Raw genomic sequence first — 25,688 nt, 5'->3', positions numbered from 1 at the left:
CGCAGTGGAAGCAGTGCAGTAAAATGTAAAATTTCGCTCTCAAAAGATCTATAGAATATACACACACAAATACTTTTAAAATATTACTGTAAATTAAAATAAAGATGGATGAAAAATGTAGCTGCCAAAATCTGACTAATGACTACCTTTGTGTAAGCTGGGCTTTTGTAAATCAGGCTCCTGTGGTTTATCCTGATTCATGATAGTAATCTGCTCTACTTGCGTGTGCATAGAAACTCACTGTTCAACCAGCAGCTACCCTGACTTATTAGTTCAGGCTGTGTGGAATCCACAACTAATGAGTTTTTAAGAGTTTTGTGGGCCAAGTATTATAGTTCCAAACTGTGGCAGAAATCGTACGCCGGTGAACGTGTTGTCCTGCGTACCGTCGGGAAAAAAGGAAAGCAATCGAAATAGCTAAAAGATGACTTTTATTGGGAAGAATTTTAAAAGGAATTAAAAAAACGTTTATTAACCAAATCGGCAAAGCATTGTCAGCAGGTACGTTTTCAATAAGATAAGTAATGTATTTATCCACCGTTTTACAGACGTTCCTGTAAAATATATACGATCTGATCAGCAGTTCTGATCGGCCACGTCTGATCGCAAAAGCAAAATTAGCACAAAGAGTCAGACTTTAGCACAAAGGCTAACCATGTGCTATTTATCTATGGCTGGAAGTACTTTGGTGATATGTTAAACTTCCGTGCTGTGTGCACTATAATAGCCATAGTTTAAAGAGGAGACCCGCCTGAGGAGGGTAAAAGCCCCTCAGATTCATGACCCCTGACCCAGCGCTTGTGTGGATGCTGCTGTCCTTTTCTGAATCAGCAATTTCTATCTGTTGGTGTAGAAAATGACCTTGACCCCCCCCCCCCACCCAAAAAAATAATCTTAGAACGACCTTCACCTAGTTACCAATTAAAAGAGTGCATGCTGCTGATGAGATCAGTGAGCTGAATAGATAAATAGCATGAAACAGTAGTATGCGTCTCATGTGGATTGTTCACACTCAATAACTTGCTCTGCATTGACGTTTGGGCAAAAATAGACGGCTGACCTGATTAAAGCCAAATGAGACAGAGACACACACACACACACACACAATTACAAAACCAGTGGCGGAGCTTGTAACGTGTTCTCTTTGGTGGTCTACAGCTACAAGAGGGATTTAAATAAAATCCTTTGCCTTTGATTGGAGCTAGAAAAATGTCTGCAGTGAGGAAGCGCCCCATTCTCCAGAGGGGCGGGGGCTGAGTCAAGGCGTAAAGTTTAAAGCTTCAAAGCTGAAAGACACAGACTTTGTGGACTTCAACCAACACGTTGGTCTTGACGCAGATCCTGCAGTACTAACAATAATAATGTTGTCTGAACCACAGCTCCCAGAAAGCCAGTCTGGCTGCTGCCATGGCCTCTTCATTCAAATCATCCGTTATCATTTTCAGTATAGTGGCTCTTTAGGTTTTATGGCCTTTTTAAAATGTTTATTTCATCTTAATGTCCTCTTATAAAACGCAGTGAAAACTCAGCATCAAAGCTCCATAATGTAATATTCAAGGTTCCTTAAATGATGTTCAGCTGAAACCAAATGTATTCCTCTCTTCTTTTTTTTTTTTTACTTCTAGGAATAAGAACCAGCAGCTTGCAAAACCGCATGAAAGCTTTCTCTGAGACGATAGAAAAACATTGGCGCGCACAAATTTAGTTGCAATCTTTAAAAACAAGTTTAACAACCTCCAGTTCCTAATTAATAAATCACTGGGAGGCTGCCAAAAGTCCTCAGCGAAGGCCGGAGGAGAGTATAAAATCACTGAGTGACAGGGACAGTGTTTTTAAAAAAGGCGCTGTGCTGCCCCCTGCTGGTCTGTGAGGGTGATTCAGAGTCAGCAGTGATGAAGAGGAGCGGAGGGGATGCGTCAGCTTCATTATCACGGCAAAAATAAAAATAAAAACGTCACCTAAACAAAAGAAGGAACTGCAGCCGGAGACCAGGCATGAAGGACTTTCACCCCACAATCTGACCCCTGGTTGGTTTCATCGGTGTTCTATGAAGAAGCAACAGCGACATGCAAATGTGAGTGTTGGCTGGATGGATGGACAGAGAAAGTGAAGCTGGGGTGCCACCTGCTGGCGATAGAAGGCAGTGTGCTGAAACAAGCCATCAGCTGAAACAATTGGTCCATCGACAGGAATGTCAATTAAATATTTTATGGAATTGATTCACCATTATTGCAGGGCTGATTTATTTTAGCAAGGGTGTGTGTATCTATTACACTGGCAACTGAGTGTATAGAAGAGCCTGCTTGTTGTTTTTTCTCGTCAATACTGCTAAAAGCTATAAACCAGTGACCTCTGACTCAGCCTGAGTGGTTTGGCCACTCAGAGGTGAAACACCATCCCTGGACGATGAACAAAAGGGTGGAGGGGACGACATTAAAGGGGTGTTTCCCCAACAGAACGTAAAGAAAAGGCTTCCCTCAAGAATTTAAAAGGTAAGACGAGGCGAGTACCTGATATACAAAGGGTCGTTTTGGGGGGGGGTGAAGTGTTTCTTTTTTTTTTTATCTATGATTTCTTTAGTTGACCGATCCAAAGGGTGGTTATGCTTCTTTTTTGTTCATGCTGACTGACACATTTGAAGCATGGGTCCATATGAAATTCTCATGTCACTATTACCCTGACCAAAATGACGTGGCAGGATTTTATCCAGTTAATCGTTAAATAAAAAGGATGAAGCATCTTGATTAATAATTGTAACATTTTGAATGCAAATAATGTCCACTTCACCAGGGTAGTAAACCAAACAGCCACCATCAACATCTATAAGCCCTTTATTGTATCATCCCCAACATATTTGTAAGAAACTCATTTAGATTTCAGATTTAAAGTGTTGTCGTTGTTGTTGTCGTTATTCTTTGTGGAAACATTCCAAAAAGTTGACAGACAAAAACTAAAATAATTTGTTCATGAAACTGCTCACAATGGTCCAAGAATACATATCGTAGATTTTGGGGTGAACTTTCCCTTTAATGTTTCAACTTTGGATTCATGAGGTTATTCCTCCAAAACCCATGTAGTGTTTGGATAAAAAATAGCTGTGACATAGCGAACATGACACATCGGGCATGGCTGGATGCTGCTGCTTTATGAGTCACATAAGTAAACACGCGTCAGGCTGCAGGGCCACTGGCTGATGCAAACGATGCAGTTCAGTGAAAATAAAAATACTTGACTCAAGGTCCACTTACTAGCTTTTTACCCAGGGCTTTCAACCACATCCCAAGGTGTTCCTCGGTGGATGCAGTTGCCATGGGTGTAGTTTTGTTGTCATCATGGGACCTCAGTGTGGACTTTCGTGTGATAAAAGGTGGTTGTATAGAACCACATCAATGGTACCCGAGCAGTTCCTTCCACTGAGGAAAACCCTGAGACATGTTGAATTTGATCCAGTCAAAGTGCTGTTTCAAAAAAAGGTCTAGAATGACACAATCCGCCAAGAAAGACTGTGCGAGGCAAAAAAAAAAGCTAGCAAGTGGTGTAAATATAATGCATTTCTATGGCAAAATGCTGTTTGCTCTGAAAGAGTGACTGTGCATGCTGGGAGCTACAACCCCAGGCTAGGATAATGAAATGTTATTTACACAGATATTATTATCATATAATAGGCAACAGATGAAGCTGCAGCAGTCTAATCGTGATAACATCTGATTCACGGGCTGAAGGAGGTCTGGTGCTACAGATTACTCTTGCCAGAAGGCAGCAAAGGCGCGGTGATGACGCAGAAGGCATTCAATCTCAGTCATAGGTAGCCCCAATACGGGACGTTCAAACTCCACACAAAAGTCGGGGAATTTCACGCCTCCATACTTACAAAACAAAATATATATATATATACACAAGTAGGTTAAGACGTTTAGGTAACAGCACGATCATGTGATCATTTTTGCTGAATCAATTGTGCTAAAATATTGTTCAATGCATGTCTTTTTTATGTATGTTGTTACCACTCACTACTGTGCATTATCACGTTGCAGCGTGCACATTTGAAAACGTATTGGAATACATTACTGGTTGATGTACGCCGAATTAAAAGACTGGGTCCGAAAGATTAGGAGAAACTGTGAAGATTAAACTGTACGGAAGAGTTTGTGCACGGAGGATCTCAAACTTTCATATTTTTGAATGGAGTTCTGTGGGCGGTTAGAGATAAGGTGTTGGCTGCAGCTGGGGAAAATAAAATGAATAATGGAACATCTGCTGCCGACGACGCGGCACATCCAGCGAGCAAACGACTCCTCTAACGCAATGTTGCCTCCACGGGATTTACACGTTTTCCACTCATTAATAAACCAGTCAAGGACATGACATCGATACTGTGGGATAAAACCTGCATCAAGTTAGCCGCAGACATGCGATCCGACACCGGAAATACACGGTATCGGATTTTCAAAATAGGCCTACATTTCCGCGGCGACCTCCCAAAACGTATCTTAGGCTGGAAGGATATAAAATACAATATTAAAACCTCATAAACAAAAGAGTACGATCAGCCTCCTAGGCTTAACGACGAATTACAGACGAACATTGCTCGTCCTGTAATTGATCAAGTATTCAGAGTGTAATTATGCGTGTTTGTTTATGCGAGTCAAAGTGGTTTTCTATACATTCAAATCATTTAAATTATTTATATAAATTAGCCTCTTATTGTAGCTCATTTCTTGTGCTATTTGCCTCAAATAAAAAAATTAATAAATAAAAATCTCCCTCTTCGTTCTTTTGACGACACAAAATAACAGCTCGAGGAGGTTTTATTTTGAAGATCCCAAACGGAAATTGTATATTGCGTGTGGTTAGATGCACACATATCGTTCAATAGTACTCGTTTTGCCTTAAATATGACCGGACAAGCGCTGACTCTTGTTTGCATTGTGCAACATAAATACACTGAGAATGAAAAACTACGCGTTTTCAGTCGGAATTACGTGACTCGCTTTGCATTGAGCTACGAGCGTTAAGCTAAGACAGATGTAACGTTACGCACTGCTCCGCATAAGTAACGAATGTGACAATATGCAGCTAGCTTTAGCGCACCGTTAGCGCCTAACGTTACCTAAATAATTGAATATCGTCGTTGCTCACAGCTCTGACGCGGTGCTCTGCCTTACCTTTTGCATCACAGTCGGCACAGTGCTTGTTGTCTGCCTCCCTCAGCAGTTTAGACAGAATGACCTGATGCTGCTCATTCAGTTTCTGGGCTTTTTCTCGCTCCGACCGCGTCGTCATTTCGTCAAAGTTTGGAAGTTGGTCCCGCTGGTGTAGAGCCGATAAAAAAATTGTTTTAAACTCACGGAGTCCTCAGCTTGTATTAAAAAGGGTGGGACATCCCCCTCGTAGCCGCACTGTACCGCCTGTATTCCGCTAGCTTGCAACCTGCTAACAAGGTAATATGGAGAGCCAAGCAGCAGCATCCTTGGTGCCTTCAAGGCTGTCGGAATTTCTATACAGCTCATTATTGGCCAAGTAGGTTTGGACACGGGATTGCGCTCCATCAGCAATATATATATATATATATATATATATATATATATATATATATATATATATATATATATACACTACTACTTCTACTACTTTTGTAGACAACCTGATAGACTGGAAACAACACTGATTGTGTGCGTGTGTGTTTACTTTTTCTAATAATTCTAATTTCGTTATAATGATTGTTATTATTAGTGATAATAATAGTAGTAGTAATAGCAAGAGAGACCCCCTCCCCCAACCCTCCTGCCCCTGCTGGGCTATAGGTTTCAATCAGTCAATTAATCTAAAAATATATATATACCCAAACAAAATACAAAATAAATAAAATGAGGCAGGAAACCTTTCCTGGCATTCATTCAACATTGTCATGTAGTTGGCACACATGGTTGTGTTGACTTTTTCCGCCCTTGTGATAAACCTTCAAGTATTGCTTATAGCGGTGCGGCAGACAGCAGGTTGAGTGGCATTGCTCCGTGGGAGAATGGTATCAATCTGGACCGTTCACGGCTGTAGAGAACAAGCACACAACCATTCTGGACTTTGTCCTTGCAAATCCAGTTCAAAACTCCAGTAGAAAAAAGACACCGTTTTAATTTAAGCTGAAGCCGTATAGTTTTGTAGCTCTGATGCATTTATAAGGTACAATTAAAATAGCAATGTCTCACCGAGGTTGTTTGAGTTCCAGGTGTCAGCTTGACATGGACCTGTAAATGGTAAATTGACCTGTAGTGCATTTCTAGTCTTCCAACCACTCAAAGCACTTTCACACTACTTGTCATCATTCACCCAAGGTGCCAAGTAACTAACATTCATAAACACAGCTCCGATAGCAAATTAGGGTTAAGTGTCTTCCCCATCGACACGTCGACATGGGCCAGCGGAGCCGGGGATCGAACCGTCGATCCTCTGATTGAAGGACCCAAAAAGCCACCAAAGATTACTGAATGGGCTACTGTGAAGAGGCCGACAGGCCCAACCGTTTTGAAGTTTTAAACAACCACAAAGAGACACAAAACTACCACAGGGATGGGAAATGACCAAAAATAAGGCACACAATAACCAAAAGGAGACACATGATACCCAAAATAGACAGTCCACAACCAAAAACAGCCGTTAAACACCTATAAAGAGACAGAATAAGACCACTAAGAGACACAAAATGACCAAAGAGAGACACAAAGTAACCAAAAAGAGATGTAAAACAGAAAGAATACGACCACAGAGCGACACAAGATGACCAAAAAGAGAGAGATTACAACCACAAAGAGGCATAAACGACTACAAAGAGTTGCAAAACAGCCGAAAAGTTATCTCTTTGAATATGCGGCTCTCAGGCTTATGTAGGAGGGGCCTTTACATTCCTGTGCCCAGGGGCCCATTGTCTCATAATTCGGCCGTGTCCACTGCTGCAGTGGAACAGTTAATGATTGTTGGCACAGAAATTTAAGAACAGTTCACAGGTGGATGTCGTGCCACCAAGGGTCGTGCCATTTTATGATACTAAGTCAGAGCTGTACATCTTAAGTTTGAATCAGCTCGGGCGTCATTAGATGCTGCATTAATGCACGTTGCTGGCGCCCTCTAGGACTTTCTGCAGGAACATTCAGACATATTATGGTCATCTATGTGTTTACGCATCACAAATGTCACTTCAGTCTTTCCGAGTAGCTATTACAACGGTAAGAGAAAGGGAACTTACCAGCTGCATGAAAATGTGCAGTTCTAGTTCTTTTTCATTCAGCTGCACTCAATCAGAGACTCCCGAATAACAATGTGACCCTAATGAGGAAGAGCACAAAGACGAGAAGCCTTTTGTTTGGGTTGCATGAAAAACATACTGTATCACTTTTAATGTTGACAGACAGCAAGACCAACAGCAAAGAGACAGCTGTTAACAGTGTTACACATTGACATGGCACATCAAGGCAGAAGCTACTTCTAAAAAAAACAACACAACAGGAATTAAAGTACATTGCTGACCGCAGGTTATCAGAAATACTGGCGAAAGTCACAATACAAAAATTGACACTGAGAAAGTGTTAAAAGGAGAAAGTACAAAGAATTACAATAAAATAATATCAAATATATACGTATTTATAAAGTACATGTACCTCATTTAGTGTCATCACATGTAGCAGATGTACTCAACGAAATCTAGTTACACAGCTTTAGGTTAACAGAGCACTTGTTAGCTTAGAGAAGTAATCTGTTCAATCTAAAATTACAAGAAATTATAGTTTACTTTCTCTTAATGGCAGACGGTGTCCACGTACAGACCATGATACAAAACTAAAGCAGCACCCGACTCACGTTCACATACATGATGTTCCGTCATCTATTAAAATACAGTATAATATCACAGGAGCAGCCACACCACCAGTTGTTCCCCATAAATGTTGGATCAAATAAATAGGAAATATTGACACAGAAATGGTCCAACCAAGATCTCTGTCACCCTCAGTTTACTACTTTCCCACTAATGCCCTTCACCAGTAGAGGGCAGCAGAGGCCTGCATCCTAAAGGGAGACTTTTTTTTTGCTTAAATCATCAGAAATTTGGCAGTTTCCTTCATGCCAAACTGTATACCATACTGCATCGACATCAACTATGGCATGGTGCAAATCCAGTCTTACCGTTTTTATCTCTAGATCAGGGAAAATCTACATTTGAAAAACGAGCCATGATAATGGCAATGCCCAATGTTCCCTTTCGAGTGATCTACAGTAGCAACCACAGTTAATTATGCATCAAACAGACTGAATAAAAATGCTGTAAGTCGTCAGTAAAACAATTAAAATACACTTCTAGGCTTTTATGATGATGCAAGCCTCTGAAACAATCAAAGAGTGGATTCACGGGAAAATAATGTACAATGAGATGTGAACTCATCGTACATTTTGGGTCCAGTTTTTGCCTGTAAACATTTGATGAAGCTTTGATTTTCTTTTTTTGTGGATTTTCTGGGATTTCTCAATCCTGAACTACTGACAACCATACATTGAATATCTGGGAGACTGGAGTGTTTTCTTGACGAACAAATTACTTGCAAACTAGCGTTTGATCAACTGTAATTATGTCACATGAAAATGTCTTCAAGGACCATGTCTAGAAGGCACTCTCGCCAGACTCGCTGCCAGAGAACTTATCCTAACCGTAACCATTGGAGGTCAATGCATAACCATAACCATTGGAGCTCCATGTCTAGCCTTAGAACATTTGAGGTCTATGCCTAAACTTAGCATTCCCTGATAATTTCACATTCTAGACACAACCTTCATCAAGATTATGTCAGCATTCCGTGAGCTCATCAAGGGCCGTGTCTAGAAGGTATCCCACAAGTTGCAGAAACACAAAAACTCTCACAAAACTTCCATGGTAAATGCCTAAACTCTACCCCACAACGTCAATAACCTTAATCATTTGAGGTCACTAACCCTAACCATTCAAGGTCAGTAACCTTAACCATTCAAAGTCAATAACTGTAACCATTCACGGTCAATAACCTTAACCATTCACGGTCAATAACCTTACTCATTCAGGGTAAATAACTGTAATCGTTCAAGCTCAATAACCATAACCATTCAATGTCAATGCCTAACCTTCGATCATCTCGTGAAAGTTTCACAACTTGTTGGTTACCTTCTATACACAACCCGCATAAAGATGCCTTCAAATAGTTCTCCACCATTTTGGAGGTCTTTAGCTTTTGGACAACAATAGCGGATGGCATTTACGTAGCTTGTTTGCTATCTCAGCGGGACTGGAAATATTTATTTCTGTCCTATTTTTGACTGGGAGCAGATATGAATCAATCTTTTCATTCTATCTGTTTAGTTTGTTACAATCGCTAGCTAACTCGAGTATCAGGTAAGCTAAAAACAACTTAGTCTAAACACCTGATATGTTAGCTCAGCAAACATTAGCTAAGAAATTAGAGCAACAATCATAGTTAGCTGATGTTAACATTTGCTTTAGCTGGCTAATTAGCTAGCAAACAAAGTCCAAAACAAACAAATACTACTACTACTACTAGCTACTTTTCAGACTCCCTAGTAACGCATTCCTCAAAACTAATTAGCAAGGCCACCTTTATAAATAAATCCGAACATTAATGTATTGTTAGAGTGTATTTTGTAACAGATTGGTAAGAAAGATACCAACACAAACAAATTTTCAGTTTACCCAATTCCCAATTAAAAAACTGCTGATTGATTTTGAAACTTTTGATAGCTAGCTAGCTGAGACGACTGAGTAGTCAGTGTGTAGCCATTATTAGTAGACGACACAGACTCAACGAGCAAATTACAAAGCAACCATAAATTGCTTCCATTACAAAAATTAGAGGAGCGCGCTTGGAAAATGCTGATATCAGCTGGGAAATAATAAGTCAAAACTGTTGTCTTTTTCCTTCTGATTTGACTCAAAATATTTGCACTTTTCGTCCAGCAAAGAATGTAAAGCCAATGAGCTGAACAAATAAAATGCAAATACATGAGGACAGGGATCCCGAATCGTGTAATTAAGTTAAGACAGAAACTTATCAGCATTTGGTGAGTTGTTAGTGTTCTACAGTTAATGGTGATTGTTGCATTTGCTGTTTGAAGATAAAAACAAAGAAATGCGCATGACGATGCTCTAATGTACAAACGTATGGCCATGAGCACAGCACAGCAGACAATTGCAACTACGACATTTATGGGAATGTTTTAGGGATATTTTACACATAATGTGTCTCTGTCACTGTTTATCACAAAATGCCTTAATCAAAATGTAAAAAATATAAAAATGTTGAACTCAAGTAAAAAAAAAAACTAAAAAAAACTTTTAGGTAAATTGAGGAAATGTTTTCCGAATTAATAATTCACAAATTCTTTATATCCTAGTCTGGGTTAAGATTATTTCATGGTAACTCAGTTAATGAGATCAAGTGACCGCATTTTGAAAGCACAACAGCAGCAGGTACTGTAGACTGCTCGAGAGGCAGACTGTTACTATCTGGCACCTCCCTCACAAGTGGTGACCTTGTTTATTAAAAAGAGTCAGAACGGTTGTCCCGTCAGCAGCAACATCAGAAGTACCGAAAGGTCAAAAAAAGGTCAGGGGGCAAGAAAAACTCAAAAGTCTCGCTGAGTTCACAGGACAGACTCGATGGCTTCCGACATGGCCGCTGAGGCTTTGGTTTGGTGCGTGACGAGTGGCGAGGTCTCCTCCTCCGCCTGAACGTTGGCCACCGCCTCCACCCGGACCTCCGCCAGCTCCGCCTGCTGCTGCTGCTGCTCCTGCTTCTTCTTCATCTCCTGCTGGTTGATGTGGTGGAGGATCCCGGCGCCCAGAGCGTCGCCCTCCACATTCACCACCGTGGTGGTGCGATCCCTGCACACCAAGTGGACCAAGAGCAAACATTTGGAGGAGACGGACATGACCACAAATCGTTTTTTCTTTTGTTTTAAGCTGCTTGTATTTGTGTTTGAACTCGTTTTTGAAGGTACAGTAATTCCTCATTAATAAAACTAAAAGAAAGCCCTGACAGGAGCGGAACACACTTCTCATCGGACCCCGCCAGCGACTACACAGAATCAAACTGCACAAGGTATAGGGTCTTATCTTTGGAAACTCAGATGTTTTTTAAGGAGAAAATAAACCCAGAAGTGACTTTGATAGCCAGACGTTGGCACACCTGTCTTGTGAAACAGATTATTTATCTCAACTTGTTCATGTTGTTCAATGTTGATTGTCACTTACTGGTTTTAAATATAAAATGAAAGAAATGGAGGCATGTTCCCAAAAATGTCAATGTTTCTTAAATTAACTCTGTTATGTCACTGTCTCTTAACTTTTAGTTTCTTTTAACTTGTCTTGTTCTGTGTTTTAAAATTTTTTTTTTTAACTATCTGTTTCTTATGCTGTTGCCTGTCTTGACCAGGTCACCCTCGAAAAAGAGATTTTTAATCTCTATGGGACTCACCTGGTTAAATAAAGGTTTAAATAAAAAAGACTTATATTTGTTCAAACTGCTTCTCTCCATTTCCTCCTGTTGGCATAACAGTTGAGAACTCCAGTCTCGTTTCCCCTACTTGTGTGCAGGCATGTGTGGCTTTACTCACACAATCCAGTCTACAGCCAGCATGAGGGACAGGTCGTTGGTCGGCAGGCCAATGGCCTCAAGGATGATGGCGATGGTGATGATGCCGCCGGCTGGGATGCCGGCTGCTCCCACACTCGAGGCCGTGGCTGTGACCCTATGATAAATGAAGAAATAATCGTATGAATTATATAGTACTAGAAAGTTGACCTCTTGTTGGGAAATGTCCGAACAGTCCTGTGTGTGTGTTGTCTTCTCACAGGATGGTGAAGATCTGCCCGGCGTTCAGTTCAAAATTGTTGAGCTGAGCGATGAAGATGGCAGCAATGCACTGGAATATGGCCGCCCCGTCCATGTTGACGGTGGCCCCGATGGGGAGGATGAAGCGGCTGATGCGCTTGTCCACACCGTTGTTCTCTTCCACACATTTTATCATAGAGGGCAGAGTTGCTGAGCTGGTGAGCAAATGGAGAGGGATAGAGCATAATCTTTACCAGCCATCGAGGGGAAACTAATACCATTAATAGTTGCAATTAATTAACAGATGAGGATTGTGAGTGTTTGCCATCTAGTTTGCCATTAAAACATTTTTTTGTGACACTCACTATGCAAAGGACTCTTAAAGAGGCTGTATGACGCTCTATATATTGTATTATCGTGGGGTGACCTGATAGTCGAGTTGTTGGGCCGCATTCCACATGCTCACACAATGTTTCTGATTCTACATGTCATCCCCCTTCCCTCTTTACCCACATTATTTTTTAGAGCCTTACCCATTTTTTGGGGTTGAAATGTTTAAGTATTTATTGACTGTGGTGCTACATAAAAGGCAAATGTGGGGTCACTGAACTCTTTAGGGTTTATCCCCCGAGGAGCACGGATGTGTTCCATAAATTTCATGGAAATCGGCCCATTGTCGTATTGCAAATTTAAAGTTTTTTACGTGGCACACAAGGAAAGTTTATGCCCTTTGCAAAGCATGAATATCCTCAGTTCATTGTGTACAAATTCCTGCGGATGTAAAGCTAGCTCGAGGAAAGAGCAGCGTCTCCAAGGTAACGCTGAAAAGGGTCAACCTTTTACTACTTTCATTACTGTGGGCCTTACCATAAATGTGCAATAGGCTTAGACATGCACAATTGACATTTCACTGAAATGTTCATCTGGGTACAGTGTGACGTGACAGTGTACCTGGAGCAGGTGGCGAAGGCCGTGGTGAAGGGCGTGATGAGGCCTGACAGGAAACTGAAGGGGTTCTTGCGTGTGAAGCCAAAGTAGATGAGGGGCAGGACGATTCCCCCGTGGATGACGTGTCCCAGGATCGAAGCGAAGATGTATTTCCCCAGACTGGTGACCAGAAGAACCACATCTTCCATCTCAACAATCTTACTGCCCACCAGGAACATGATGCCAAAAGGGATGTACCTGAGAAACAAAAGAGGTGAGCATTAACAGAGTGTGTGATGACAACGATATCAAATGTTTAGTACAGTCAGTGCCTGCTTCCTCATGAGTATTCTCCACCAGATACCATCAGATGCAGTCTGAACTATACCGCTCTCGACACCACTAGGTTATCCCACACGCATTCACTCACCACATGATCCAGGACACCAGCACCATGGTGGCCTCATTAAAGGCGTTGAAGAACCGGATGAGTTCTTCCCCCTCATCTCCCAGCTTCCTCAGCGCCACGCCGAACACCATGGCAAATAACACCAGCCCTAGGATGTTCATGCCATCTGTTTCGGTACCAATAGGCACCTACAAAAAAAAAACACACACACACACAGCAGAGTCAGACTGGAGGAGACGCTGAAGGTTCAAATGAACGTGGAAAAACAGACAAAACGCGAGCGGACTATCGCACAGAAAGTTCAACTGTTGAATTTGGTTTGGTGAGATGATGTATTACTTTTCACATGGGCATCATTTCATTGAAAATGTCGTTAAACACTGAGAGCAACAGTCTTAGAAAAACGCGCTACTTAGCAGCTAACGACATTAATTGAACAGCGGTGTGACATAAAATAAATATTTTCACTATTGAACGAAACCATCCTTTGCTTTAGGAAAGCCTTTCAAAATTAATTCAAACAAGAATTAAACAATGCTAACGGCGCTGTTAGCTGTACTTAAGAACAGTGTGTCTTTCAGCTAAATGCTTACGTCAGCATGCTAACAATGTCAACATGCTAACAATGTCAACATGCTGGAGTTTAGCAGCCGGTTTAGCAGCGTGTTAGCACATTTGCTTGTTAGCACTGGAAGTACAGCAGTCTCTGATATCGTTAGTTTTGCAGGTATTCAGTCATATAGAAGTCTATAGGAGTATAGAATACATACAAAATTGACCGGATGATGGCGCTACGAGAACATTTAAGAAGACTACCCAAGAATAATCCTGCCGGAAACATCATTGTCTGCATCAAGGTTCAAGGCAATCAGTGGTCATCCAGTCATCACATCACAGTGTCCAGGAACCATGAATGTCTTTGCCAAGTTTCGGGCCAATCCATCCAATAGATAGAGATCTTACTCTAAGTCAGGGGATAACTAAAGTATTTGGGGTTAACCCTATGGGGACCATGACTGTCTGTACAAGGTTGTATTGCGTTGAAAATATTTTGGTCTGGACAACACATACTGTAAGCCTGTAAGCATTTGTAGCCTTTCAGTATGGCGGTGGAGGCCTGTCAAACAACAGTGTTGATATATCCTGCAGTAGTTTATACAGCACCTCTCGCTACCCAGTATGCGTGTGTAGGTGCGTTGGTCTGGGGACAGTTGAAGGATTCAATGAACTGGATGATGGATAACAAATAAGGACAGGAACAAATCCTGAGCTCAATCCCCTTCCATTGTTCGAGAGCGCTCCCACAGCTCCACCAGCTTCATCCCCTGGGGGGTGGGGGAGGACAGTCCAGCATGGCCCACGACAGACACATACCGTGGGCCGATGCCAAGATCAGATCCCCCAACTGTTCCCTCATACTGGGTCAGTGAGGGAAAGCCTCACTGACCCACGTTTCAGCCTTGACCACATTGTCACATTTAACCTATTAGTGTTACATGGAGCCAGACTGTCAAACCTTTTATCTCCCAACACAAACAAGTACTGCAAATAATGGATCAAAAGTCAAATTGCACCTCTGTATGATTCTGAGGAAGCTCAGTTATTCAATTCAATTCAGTTTATTTTATTATATTATTATTATTTTATTTTTTTCTATTTGACAGCTTTATCAAGTTTTCTTTAATCAAATTCACTTTGTACCAATAGAATAGCAACCAGGGGATCAGCAAATGGCAACTGCAGGGTGTCACCGTAGACTGTATATTAGAAGTGCACGAGGTCACCGTGGTGTCACCCGTTGGTTTGTAGACGGACATTTTGAAGCCTTGAGTTTGGCTGTCGCCATCTTGGGTTTTTTTTGCAACTCGAAGTTACTCGAGGAGGTGGAGTTAAATACAATTGAACGCCGAACTGAAAAACACACTGAAAAGGTCAAAGATCAAAACACATCAAACCGGACAACTAGCGACCAGTGAATCCCAAATTAGCCGCGCCCTAAATGCCCCTGTTTGCAATGTTTACTGAGGTATTAAATAAAATGAGATGAAGTGTAATTTTCAAATACAAATCTATACAATCTGACCTCCCTTTGCAACCAGAGGAGACGTCACCTGCTGGCCATTATAAAAGATGCAACTGTAAGACACATTTCAGAGACCGCCTGAGTGGCACGGGGGCAATACTACTGTGTGTGTGTGTGTGTGTGTGTGTTGTGTGTGTGACTGTATGCATGGGATGCTTCCAGTTCATACCTTTTGATAAAGTGTTGTCCCATTGGTGTCGTTCCCTACGGCGACCATCTTGTAGTCAGTGGCATACTGCAACATAAGGGGAAGAAAATATTATGGTTAATTTTGTGGGGCGGTTCAGTCACAAATTTCTGTATCGTACATTGTCGCGTTGGACAGAGCGAAACAAGTTGTTTTCCCCCTTGTTTCCAGTCTTTAGGATAAGCTAAGCTAAGCTAATCCTTAACCCACAGACATGGTTCTCATCTCACGTTCTGAAAATAATGTAGTAAATGTATTCCCACAAAATGTCAAACCCCTATATCAATTTCAATCAGAGCAGCACTTAAATGCTGTCAAATGAAAGTGTGGATAAAGTTTAGTTTTGGATGGTTGAGAAGTTGTGGTGTTTACAACAACAACAAAACTTTTATACCGATTGCGCAGATGTGCATAGTGGATTTTTCTAATTTAGCTGAGCTTCGTTTTATCGGCAATGACAATGGTGGAAAGAAATGACACTACTTTAGAACAACGTCTGTGCATTGCTCTCATGAGGAATGCAGCATGTGCACGGAGTTGAAGTGCAGGTCCACACCGCTTTTCAGCAGGAACAACCAAGGCTGCAACAATGCCCCCACTCTCTTTGCATTTCTTTAAAAAGCCCCCTCTGGGATGAAGGTGTCTGACATGTTGACAGATCGGACTTTAAATGAGGCTGTAGATTCTTGAAACATACTATGGCATTCAGAATCATACAGTACCTGACTATAGTCATGAAACTAAAAAAGGCAGCATTACCCACAGGCAAAAATCGCACACGTCTGTTTAAGCAGCTAGCTGCTTGTCATGTTGTGTTAATCTCCCCTCTTCTCTGCTTTCTTGGTTTAATCCACAGTTGGACCCATTCCACAGGGGGGCTGGTGGGGGTGAATATTGAAGTATGCGACCCGGCTGCTTTGAAACTCCATTTCCTCTCCCCGTGAGAAGTCACTCGCTTGTTTGTGAGTTTATAATTGTATAATAATATAAAAAAATGGCCTGTTTTTAAGGCAAGTTTGAGGCAATCTGTTCTGATGCGCCAGTGTGTGAGTGCGTGTCTGAGTGCGTACTCTGGCTTTTCGTGTGTGCAAAGCCATCGTGTCTCAATGCATCCCCAAATATTGAACTTTCCTGGTTCTTATTTGAGCCTTAACAGCCGTGATCATAATTCTAGGAAGCGGAGCGGGCCGCCGCGTTCAAGAGCAGCGAGCCGAGGAGAGGTTGCTAGGCTGGCTAGAATGGAATGGCTTCGCCATGGTAACGGCTGGTTAGGGACAAGGAGAAGAATCGTTTTAGCGGGCAGGGGAGGGCAGCAGTCTCTTTTAGTAGTCCTTAGTAGATTTACTGCCGCTGTAAATGAACATGGAGCAGCATCCGCATGGTGAAATTAATTTTGATGAACAGTCCCACAGTTCACAGTTAGTTGAGAAAAATAAAAAGTGTCAAATGTGGTGCGGTGAGGGAGTGGCGTGCTGGCACTCACAGAACGGAAAGCAGCAGCCACCAAGTTCGATGGGAATAAATTCCTGTGAAAGAAAGAGAAAAAAAACGAGTGAGCTCCACAGAATCTCTTTGATATTTGTAATTGACGAAGACCTTTGGTAATATTTAAGCCTGTGGTCTGTTGAAAAAGCAGCTGTACTCTGGAAGTCTTCCAGAACCTGGATTGATGATTGATAAATTGTTCTCCCAGGACCTTCCATGACGTCCACTGCTCCCTAAATTCCCTGACAGAGAAGTTGTTCTGCTGATTGTTCAAGTCATATTTCCTATTCAAGACACGTTCATGAAAAATGAAAGATGATGCTTAGTTCAGTTATTGTGTTTTTCCCAGCCTTTTCTTAAAAAAACAACAACAAAAAACGACCTCCCCATACGGCACAATTGAGTATTGAACTACGTTTTGAGCGCAAAGTATTTTGTCGTGAAATATGTTGTTTTGGTACGCATCACAAATGGTTTTCAAATGAGTCCTCAGAAGTTTCGGTGTGGACGACGTCCTTTTGTTGGCTGAACATAACCAAGTGTTTTTGTTTCATCTGTAAGACAAACTAATTTTTACTGAACCTAGCCAGGTAGTTTTGCAGTGTTTGTTTTATTGGTTCCATGTCAATTTACAATGTTAACTACAGAGACTGTAGTCAGGGAGGAAAAAAAGTGTCCCTCGAAACTTCAATGAGAGTAAAGTTTAGTTGTATGAGAATGTCATTTTGACAGACAGGGTTGTTTTTTCCTGCTGGTTCAGGACTTTAAAGACCTGGATATTAAAAATAACAAATCTAAACATGGATAGTTGTCTTTCTCATCCTTCATAAAAGTATTGGTCTAATTGGACAGGCCAACACTTCACATAACATAATTAATTTACTGCTTATGAATGGGGCAGTGGTTCTCTACTGGTTTGGAGCAGTGGTTCTCCACTGTTCTGAGGCAGTGGTTCTCCACTGTTCTGGGGCAGTGGTTCTCCACTGTTCTGAGGCAGTGGTTCTCAACTGGTCTGAGGCAGTGGTTCTCCACTGGTCTGGGGCAGTGGTTCTCTACTGGTCTGAAGCAGTAGTTCTCCACTGTTCTGAGGCAGTGGTTCTCCACTGTTCTGAGGCAGTGGTTCTCAACTGGTCTGAGGCAGTGGTTCTCCACTGGTCTGGGGCAGTGGTTCTCTACTGGTCTGGAGCAGTGGTTCTCCACTGTTCTGAGGCAGTGGTTCTCAAGTGGTCTGAGGCAGTGGTTCTCCACTGGTCTGGGGCAGTGGTTCTCTACTGGTCTGAAGCAGTAGTTCTCCACTGTTCTGAGGCAGTGGTTCTCCACTGTTCTGAGGCAGTGGTTCTCCACTGTTCTGAGGCAGTGGTTCTCTACTGGTCTGGGGCAGTGGTTCTCTACTGGTCTGGAGCAGTGGTTCTCTACTGGTCTGGAGCAGTGGTTCTCCACTGTTCTGAGGCAGTGGTTCTCCACTGTTCTGAGGCAGTGGTTCTCAACTGGTCTGGGGCAGTGGTTCTCTACTGGTCTGGAGCAGTGGTTCTCAACTGGTCTGAGGCAGTGGTTCTCCACTGTTCTGAGGCAGTGGTTCTCCACTGTTCTGAGGCAGTGGTTCTCTACTGGTCTGAGGCAGTGGTTCTCAACTGGTCTGGGGCAGTGGTTCTCTACTGGTCTGGAGCAGTGGTTCTCAACTGGTCTGAGGCAGTGGTTCTCCACTGTTCTGAGGCAGTGGTTCTCCACTGTTCTGAGGCAGTGGTTCTCTACTGGTCTGAGGCAGTGGTTCTCTACTGGTCTGGAGCAGTGGTTCTCAACTGGTCTGGGGCAGTGGTTCTCTACTGGTCTGGGGCAGTGGTTCTCCACTGTTCTGAGGCAGTGGTTCTCAACTGGTCTGGGGCAGTGGTTCTCTACTGGTCTGGAGCAGTGGTTCTCAACTGGTCTGAGGCAGTGGTTCTCCACTGTTCTGAGGCAGTGGTTCTCCACTGTTCTGAGGCAGTGGTTCTCTACTGGTCTGAGGCAGTGGTTCTCAACTGGTCTGGGGCAGTGGTTCTCTACTGGTCTGGAGCAGTGGTTCTCAACTGGTCTGAGGCAGTGGTTCTCCACTGTTCTGAGGCAGTGGTTCTCCACTGTTCTGAGGCAGTGGTTCTCTACTGGTCTGAGGCAGTGGTTCTCTACTGGTCTGGAGCAGTGGTTCTCAACTGGTCTGGGGCAGTGGTTCTCTACTGGTCTGGGGCAGTGGTTCTCCACTGGTCTGAGGCAGTGGTTCTCTACTGGTCTGGGGCAGTGGTTCTCAACTGGTCTGGGGCAGTGGTTCTCTACTGGTCTGGGGCAGTGGTTCTCAACTGGTCTGGGGCAGTGGTTCTCCACTGGTCTGAGGCAGTGGTTCTCTACTGGTCTGGGGCAGTGGTTCTCCACTGTTCTGGCTGTCGGACCCCCCATGCACAAAAAAAATAGTTAGGAATATTCCCTTTACAGTAAATTATAAAACAAAAAGTGCATCTTAAGGACACGAGGTAATAGAACATACATAACTATTCAGTAACTTCAGACTTTAAAAAAACACTCAACAGTGCTTTCATGCTCAAACATGAAATAAAAAAGTCTAGTGAGAAGTTTAAATGATGTAACTTATGGCTCACTCACTGAATCTATGAACCAACGTTACTATGGAAACAAGTCAGTGTCTTGAGGAGCAGCTTTTATCCACAATCTCTAAATTAATTAAACAACAAGTGCAATTTAAAAAGATTCAAGTATACAACAATAAGTTTGATAGTATTGCGTGAGGCTTTGTACGTGAGACTTTGTGCGTGAGGCTGTGTGCTTTGTGCGTGAGGCTGTGTGCGTGAGGCTGTGTGCGTGAGGCTGTGTGCGTGAGGCTTTGTGCGTGAGGCTATGTGCGTGAGGCTGTGTGCGTGAGGCTGTGTGCGTGAGGCTGTGTGCGTGAGGCTGTGTGCGTGAGGCTGTGTGCGTGAGGCTGTGTGCGTGAGGCTGTGTGCGTGAGGCTTTGTGCGTGAGGCTATGTGCGTGAGGCTGTGTGCGTGAGGCTGTGTGCGTGAGGCTTTGTGCGTGAGGCTGTGTGCGTGAGGATGTGTGCGTGAGGCTTTGTGCGTGAGGCTTTGTGCGTGAGGCTGTGTGCGTGAGGCTTTGTATGTGAGGCTTTGTGCGTGAGGCTTTGTACGTGAGGCTTTGTGCGTGAGGCTGTGTGCTTTGTGCGTGAGGCTTTGTGCGTGAGGCTGTGTGCGTGAGGCTGTGTGCGTGAGGCTTTGTACGTGAGGCTGTGTGCGTGAGGCTTTGTACGTGAGGCTTTGTGCGTGAGGCTGTGTGCGTGAGGCTTTGTATGTGAGGCTTTGTGCGTGAGGCTGTGTGTGTGAGGCTGTGTGCGTGAGGCTTTGTGCGTGAGGCTGTGTGCGTGAGGCTGTGTGCGTGAGGCTGTGTGCGTGAGGCTGTGTGCGTGAGGCTTTGTGCGTGAGGCTGTGTGCGTGAGGCTGTGTGCGTGAGGCTTTGTGCGTGAGGCTGTGTGCGTGAGGCTTTGTGCGTGAGGCTGTGTGCGTGAGGCTGTGTGCGTGAGGCTTTGTGCGTGAGGCTGTGTGCGTGAGGCTGTGTGCGTGAGGCTTTGTGCGTGAGGCTGTGTGCGTGAGGCTGTGTGCGTGAGGCTGTGTGCGTGAAGCTTTGTGCGTGAGGCTGTGTGCGTGAGGTTGTGTGCGTGAGGCTTTGTGCGTGAGGCTGTGTGCGTGAGGCTTTGTGCGTGAGGCTGTGTGCGTGAGGCTGTGTGCGTGAGGCTGTGTCGTTACAGCCAATCAGCGTTGAGATGCTCCGCCTGACTTCACTGACGTCATGCAGTTGTTGAAAATTATGGAGGATAAATTATGGAGGATAAATTATGGAGGATAAATTGATCGTCTGGAAGCGTCCGTCATAAGATTATATATAATATATCATATTAATATTATGAAACCAGACACGAGGGCTTGATGGTCCGACGTGTGTGGGACTTGCACAACATGTACAAATAGTGGTTATTTCTTCCATGGTGGATGGCGGTAATGATCTGTTTCCATGGCGATAAGACACGCCCCCTCTCCGGCGCGGGAATGAAGTGAATCATCACGAGTAAACTCACGCGAGAGTTTGCTTCTCTTTTGGTGTGAACGCAGAGAGTGAACAGACGGCACTCCGCTGCAGAAAAAATTTACTTCAAAATAAAAGCACAGGATTTAATTTCTTACATTTTTTTAAGAAAAGGTGATCATATCTCTTTCAAGCCACATAAAATGACGTGGCGTGGCCTTGTGTTTGACACCTGTGCTTTAATGTGACTTCAGCTCGTCCTCAACTCACAAAGATCAAGTTAGGTTAGTGCATGTTTGTTACCAACAATAAAAACAATTTGTGCAATAGCTGAGGGGTTATTTGCCTGCCTTCACAGTCCCAGGCTGCAATTTCCATGCATCTGATGTTCAACGTTTGGTTCTTTCCCCCCATGACAGCACAGGCGCTTGAGCCTGTAGAGGCTGGGCCTTTTATCCAACTGTAGGCCTTTCAAAGGAAGGTCAAATTTCCAGTATATGTAGGTAAAAACTTTAAACCATTAAAGAAATGTTATATATTAGCAAATGTTGTTAAACTTGCATCTCCACATGCATTTTCTTCCTGGTTAGAGCAATAAAGGCATCGCAAGTAAACAGACTTCCCTCACCGAAGAATGACTGAAATCATTGCCATCGGGCCAGTTTGTAGCATTTGAACTAGAAAGCATCCAGTCAACTGGTGAACCTCAATTGAAAAGCATGAGATGCTGCTGCTTTCAGAAAATGTAGCTATAACTTAACTTTAAAATCAGCTGACATACAATGTAATAAAACCAATGAATAATGTAAATCAATGTGGTTATTCTTAACTCACAATTTAACCTATCAATTTGTATTCAACAGTCTGCTGCCATAGCAACCCGGTGAGCTCTGTAGCGGCGTCTTACACAAAATGCTAATATGAAGTTCTTTAGCAGGTTTAAAGGTTCACTACGAGACAATCGGAGTAATGTCTACCTGAGCCGAGAGGGAAGTCGCTCTCTTTCTGTGTGTGTTGTTATCTGAGCTACTCTGTGCTTTGTTTGTATAGGCAAATGGGTCGCCGCTGTTTGCACTGTTAACACCGTGTGCGCTGTTAGGACCGTTAGCTGCGCCTCAGACTTGAGAGATTTTATTTTCACTAATGTAAAGTCAACAGACAGGGATTACGGGAAGCCCGCAGGTCTTTTTTTTCCGTGTATTAGTGTGTTTGTTGTAACTTCATCCACTGTGGCCACACCGTATTGTGCAAAGAAGTACAGACTTTGCTCTCATCTATTCCAATGGCCAGAACAAGCACTTCCGTCCATAACCCCATGACCCCCGTCAACTCTGACTTCAGTCCAGGGGCCAAACGCTGCTTCGGATGTTAAAATATGTCAGCCACACTGACCACACATGGCAGGGAGTCATGACACGGGCACTTTGTCATTTCTTCTGCTGCTAAAAAATACGATTGCTTTGGTTAAATGTTTGCACCCACACAAGGTTTCATACTCTTCTTCTCTCCTCGAAGGCGATCAGCTTTCCTGCTGTCACATGATCGAGGTGAGGATCTAGATTAACTCTGGGAAAGCAGAGCTGGGAGCTGGCATGCTTTTCACCAACGGGAGCCCCACTGCCTCCTCTTTGCGGACTGCTTTTTTAAAAAAAAGCTGTTACGTAACAACTTGATTTTCCTAATTAAATGAAGCCGAACATTGTTCCTGATCCTTTTAATTAAAGGCAGCAGAAGAGAGTTATCCAGGGATTCTAAGGGGGCTCTATGCATACAGTCAAACACTTATTGCAACAGTTTAGGAGTTTTCTCTAATAGCTGGACATACGTTTCAAAATTAAGATTAATTCTATATAAGATATGTATCGTCATATATAAACATATTATTTTACTATAACTAGAATTTCATCCATCTCCAGCTGCTGAAAAGTGTTTTCTTTGTTGTCAGCAAAGTGAAAAAGAGCGCTAATTCAATTTATTTACCTTTATTCCCATGATTGTGACGTTTAATCAACGTATCGTACAACAGTTTGCATGATATTTTAGGAAAGGTTATTTGTTATTTTTCATGCGTTCTTCTTACAAATGCGCCACTGCTGTGCAGAATCTTTGGCAACAGAACTACTTGGTTAGGTTTGGGAAAAGTGCGCCGTTTGGGTTCAAGTTTGAACGTTTATTATGTCAAATAGGTACGTTTGTTGCGCAACTGGTATTATTTAAGAAAATAAGTTAGGCAACAAACAGCGGTCTCCTGTGTCAAAATAAGTATTTGTTACGTGACGTATGTCAATAGCATTAGTTTAGGATGTAAGTTACATAACAAACAGTGGAATATTAGTTAAGGTCGTAGGTTCCGTAGCGAACAGCAGTCTCCTTGGTGTGTTAAATAATTCTAAAATAACAACATTTTAATCTTTTTTTTTACATAACTAAAGTAACTGGCTTTAGTTAAGTACATAAGTTAAATAAGTCACTGCTGACTTTGTTTCGCGCTGGACACAAACAGAAATCTCCTTTTATTGGACAGTTTGTGTGTAGTTGTGTTACCGTCAATGTTTTTTGTTCAAATTAGTTACATTTGAGATCATTTGTTTGAGATCTTGAAGAAATTAGGCGGCCGCGGATAGATTTTGTTTAAAGAATGGAATTGAGCTTTTTCCAGTTCAAATATACGTTCAAAGGGAGATTCTGACACCTGTTTGTCCAAGAAAGGAGAGAGTGTGTTGACAGAGGAATCATCCAAAGGAGCTGATGAAGACAATATTTGGACTGAAAGTTACCTCATCCAAGGCCCCGCCAAGGTTCAACACTTCTATGCCCTGACTGGTATTTATAACCTCAGTGGATGAAAATGATCTTGCAGACCTCAAACTGTCAGTCCAAATGCATTAAGCATAATAGTTTAGAATCCTGTGCTGGTTCTAATCCTTCCTGGAATGTTTTGAGCAACTGGTCACCAGAACAAATATAAACTCTAAACAAGACTGGGAAATAAAATCAGCCTGTCCACCTGCTTTTGTGATAATGGATAAATGCTGACTGCAGCAGTCCGTGTTTCAGTCCGTACTACGCGGTGCTATCCCTCCACCTCTTTTTTCCCCCCGTCCTCAAAATACACTGCGGTCTTTCAGCAGGTGTCAGCTTTCCCTCACACCGTGGGAACTTCTTATTAGGACGCCTCCTGGACAGGGTTCCTGAACGAGCCAGTGGCTGGAGGTTTCTGGACTTGGTTTGTCCACCTTTGCCCTGCTCCTTAAAAAGGCCCTGCACTGCACTTAAAAAAAGGCCAAAAACGGAAGGAAAAAAACAGAAAAAGAAAATCTTTGCATTATGGTGCCCACTCAATCTTGGTCCAACATGCCCTTTTTTCTTTTCAGTTTAAGAGGCCGAGCAAGAAGGAAAGCCTGACTAAGTATCACTTCAGCATTGCTCGAAGCTGCATGCTGGACGCACTTAGATAGTTCACTTGAGTAAAAGTACGACAAGTACAAATACTTCAAATTAGGTTATTTAATGTCCAGCGCTGACTGAGCTGCGTGTGGTGGAAAGGATTTGAGTATGGAGAAAACCAAAAATCACAACATTTTTGGCCAATTACCTCGATAACGCAAAGATATTCTAGGGTCGACTGTTGGATGTTTTCACATATTATTTACAGTGAGGTGAGGTTTTTGATAAATAATCCTCAGTAATGTGGGTATCATAACTAAGTGAGTAAAAGGCCGGAGAACAAGCTCATCTTAACTCATATTTCTCAGAAAAAGGGATTACTTTGAAAAAAGGAAAAGAATTGACACTTTTATTTGCACCCACGTTCTCAATTCAATTAGAAAACACCTTTCATTTGTCGAGTATTTAATTCAGAACTACAGTATACAAAACCATGTGGTTATTTCATATGTACTATTTAACTATTGAATCACCAGAAAACGCACTACATTATATATAGTATAGCGATAAATCGATTAAAGGCCAGTGTGCAGGATTTAGTGACATCTAGTGGTGAGGTTGCAGATTGCAACTAAGTGAATACCCCTCGACTCCAAGCTCACTTTCCGGACGTGTCGGATAACTACGGTGGCCTTTAGGTAACGTAAAAAAATGTGGGGTGATGCAACACGGGGCGATGCAACATGGGGTGATGCAAGGTGGGGCGATGCACGTGGGCAATGCAAGGTGGGGCGATGCAAGTGGGGCGATGCAAGGGGGGCAATGCAAGGGGGGCAATGCAAGGTGGGGCGATGCAACGTGGGGCGATGCAACGGGGGCGATGCAAGGGGGGCAATGCAAGGGGGCAATGCAAGGTGGGGCGATGCAAGGGGGGCAATGCAACGTGGGGCGATGCAACGTGGGGCGATGCAACGTGGGCGATGCAACTGGGGCGATGCAAGGGGGGCAATGCAACATGTGGCGATGCAAGGGGGGCAATGCAAGGTGGGGCGATGCAAGGTGGGGCAATGCAAGGGGGGCAATGCAAGGTGGGGCGATGCAAGGTGGGGCAATGCAAGGGGGGCAATGCAAGGTGGGGCGATGCAAGGGGGGCAATGCAAGGTGGGGCAATGCAAGGTGGGCAATGCAAGGTGGGGCAATGCAAGGTGGGGCGATGCAACGTGGGGTGATGCAACGTGGGGTGATGCAAGGTGGGGCGATGCAACGTGGGGTGATGCAAGGTGGGGCGAT

At 43.2% G+C, this 25,688-nt stretch overlaps 2 protein-coding genes across 5 annotated transcripts in view; both read right to left on the bottom strand.

Annotated features, from left to right (window-relative positions):
• Nucleotides 1-7,346, bottom strand: part of smap1 (small ArfGAP 1) — an 80,397-nt gene extending 73,051 nt beyond the window's left edge. For 2 of the 4 annotated variants that reach the window (XM_034551668.1, XM_034551669.1), the window contains exon 1: nucleotides 5,166-5,455. In XM_034551668.1, coding sequence (XP_034407559.1) covers nucleotides 5,166-5,283 — 118 coding nt within the window. In that variant the 5' untranslated portion in view covers nucleotides 5,284-5,455. Of the gene's footprint in view, nucleotides 1-5,165; nucleotides 5,500-7,240 lie in introns of those variants that run through there. The other 2 variants (XM_034551671.1, XM_034551670.1) reach the window with 2 other exon arrangements.
• Nucleotides 7,318-25,688, bottom strand: part of slc1a4 (solute carrier family 1 member 4) — a 19,492-nt gene continuing 1,121 nt past the window's right edge. Inside the window, 7 exon segments of the mRNA XM_034551667.1 lie at nucleotides 7,318-10,915; nucleotides 11,647-11,781; nucleotides 11,885-12,079; nucleotides 12,816-13,049; nucleotides 13,222-13,388; nucleotides 15,453-15,518; nucleotides 16,954-16,996. Of these exon segments, the coding sequence (XP_034407558.1) occupies nucleotides 10,675-10,915; nucleotides 11,647-11,781; nucleotides 11,885-12,079; nucleotides 12,816-13,049; nucleotides 13,222-13,388; nucleotides 15,453-15,518; nucleotides 16,954-16,996 (1,081 nt within the window). The 3' untranslated portion in view covers nucleotides 7,318-10,674.

Source organism: Cyclopterus lumpus, chromosome 15, assembly GCF_009769545.1.
Source record: "Cyclopterus lumpus isolate fCycLum1 chromosome 15, fCycLum1.pri, whole genome shotgun sequence".
NCBI lineage: Eukaryota > Metazoa > Chordata > Actinopteri > Perciformes > Cyclopteridae > Cyclopterus > Cyclopterus lumpus.
The sequence above is the reverse complement of the archived record's forward strand: the minus strand, read 5'-3'. Positions and strand labels throughout refer to the sequence as shown.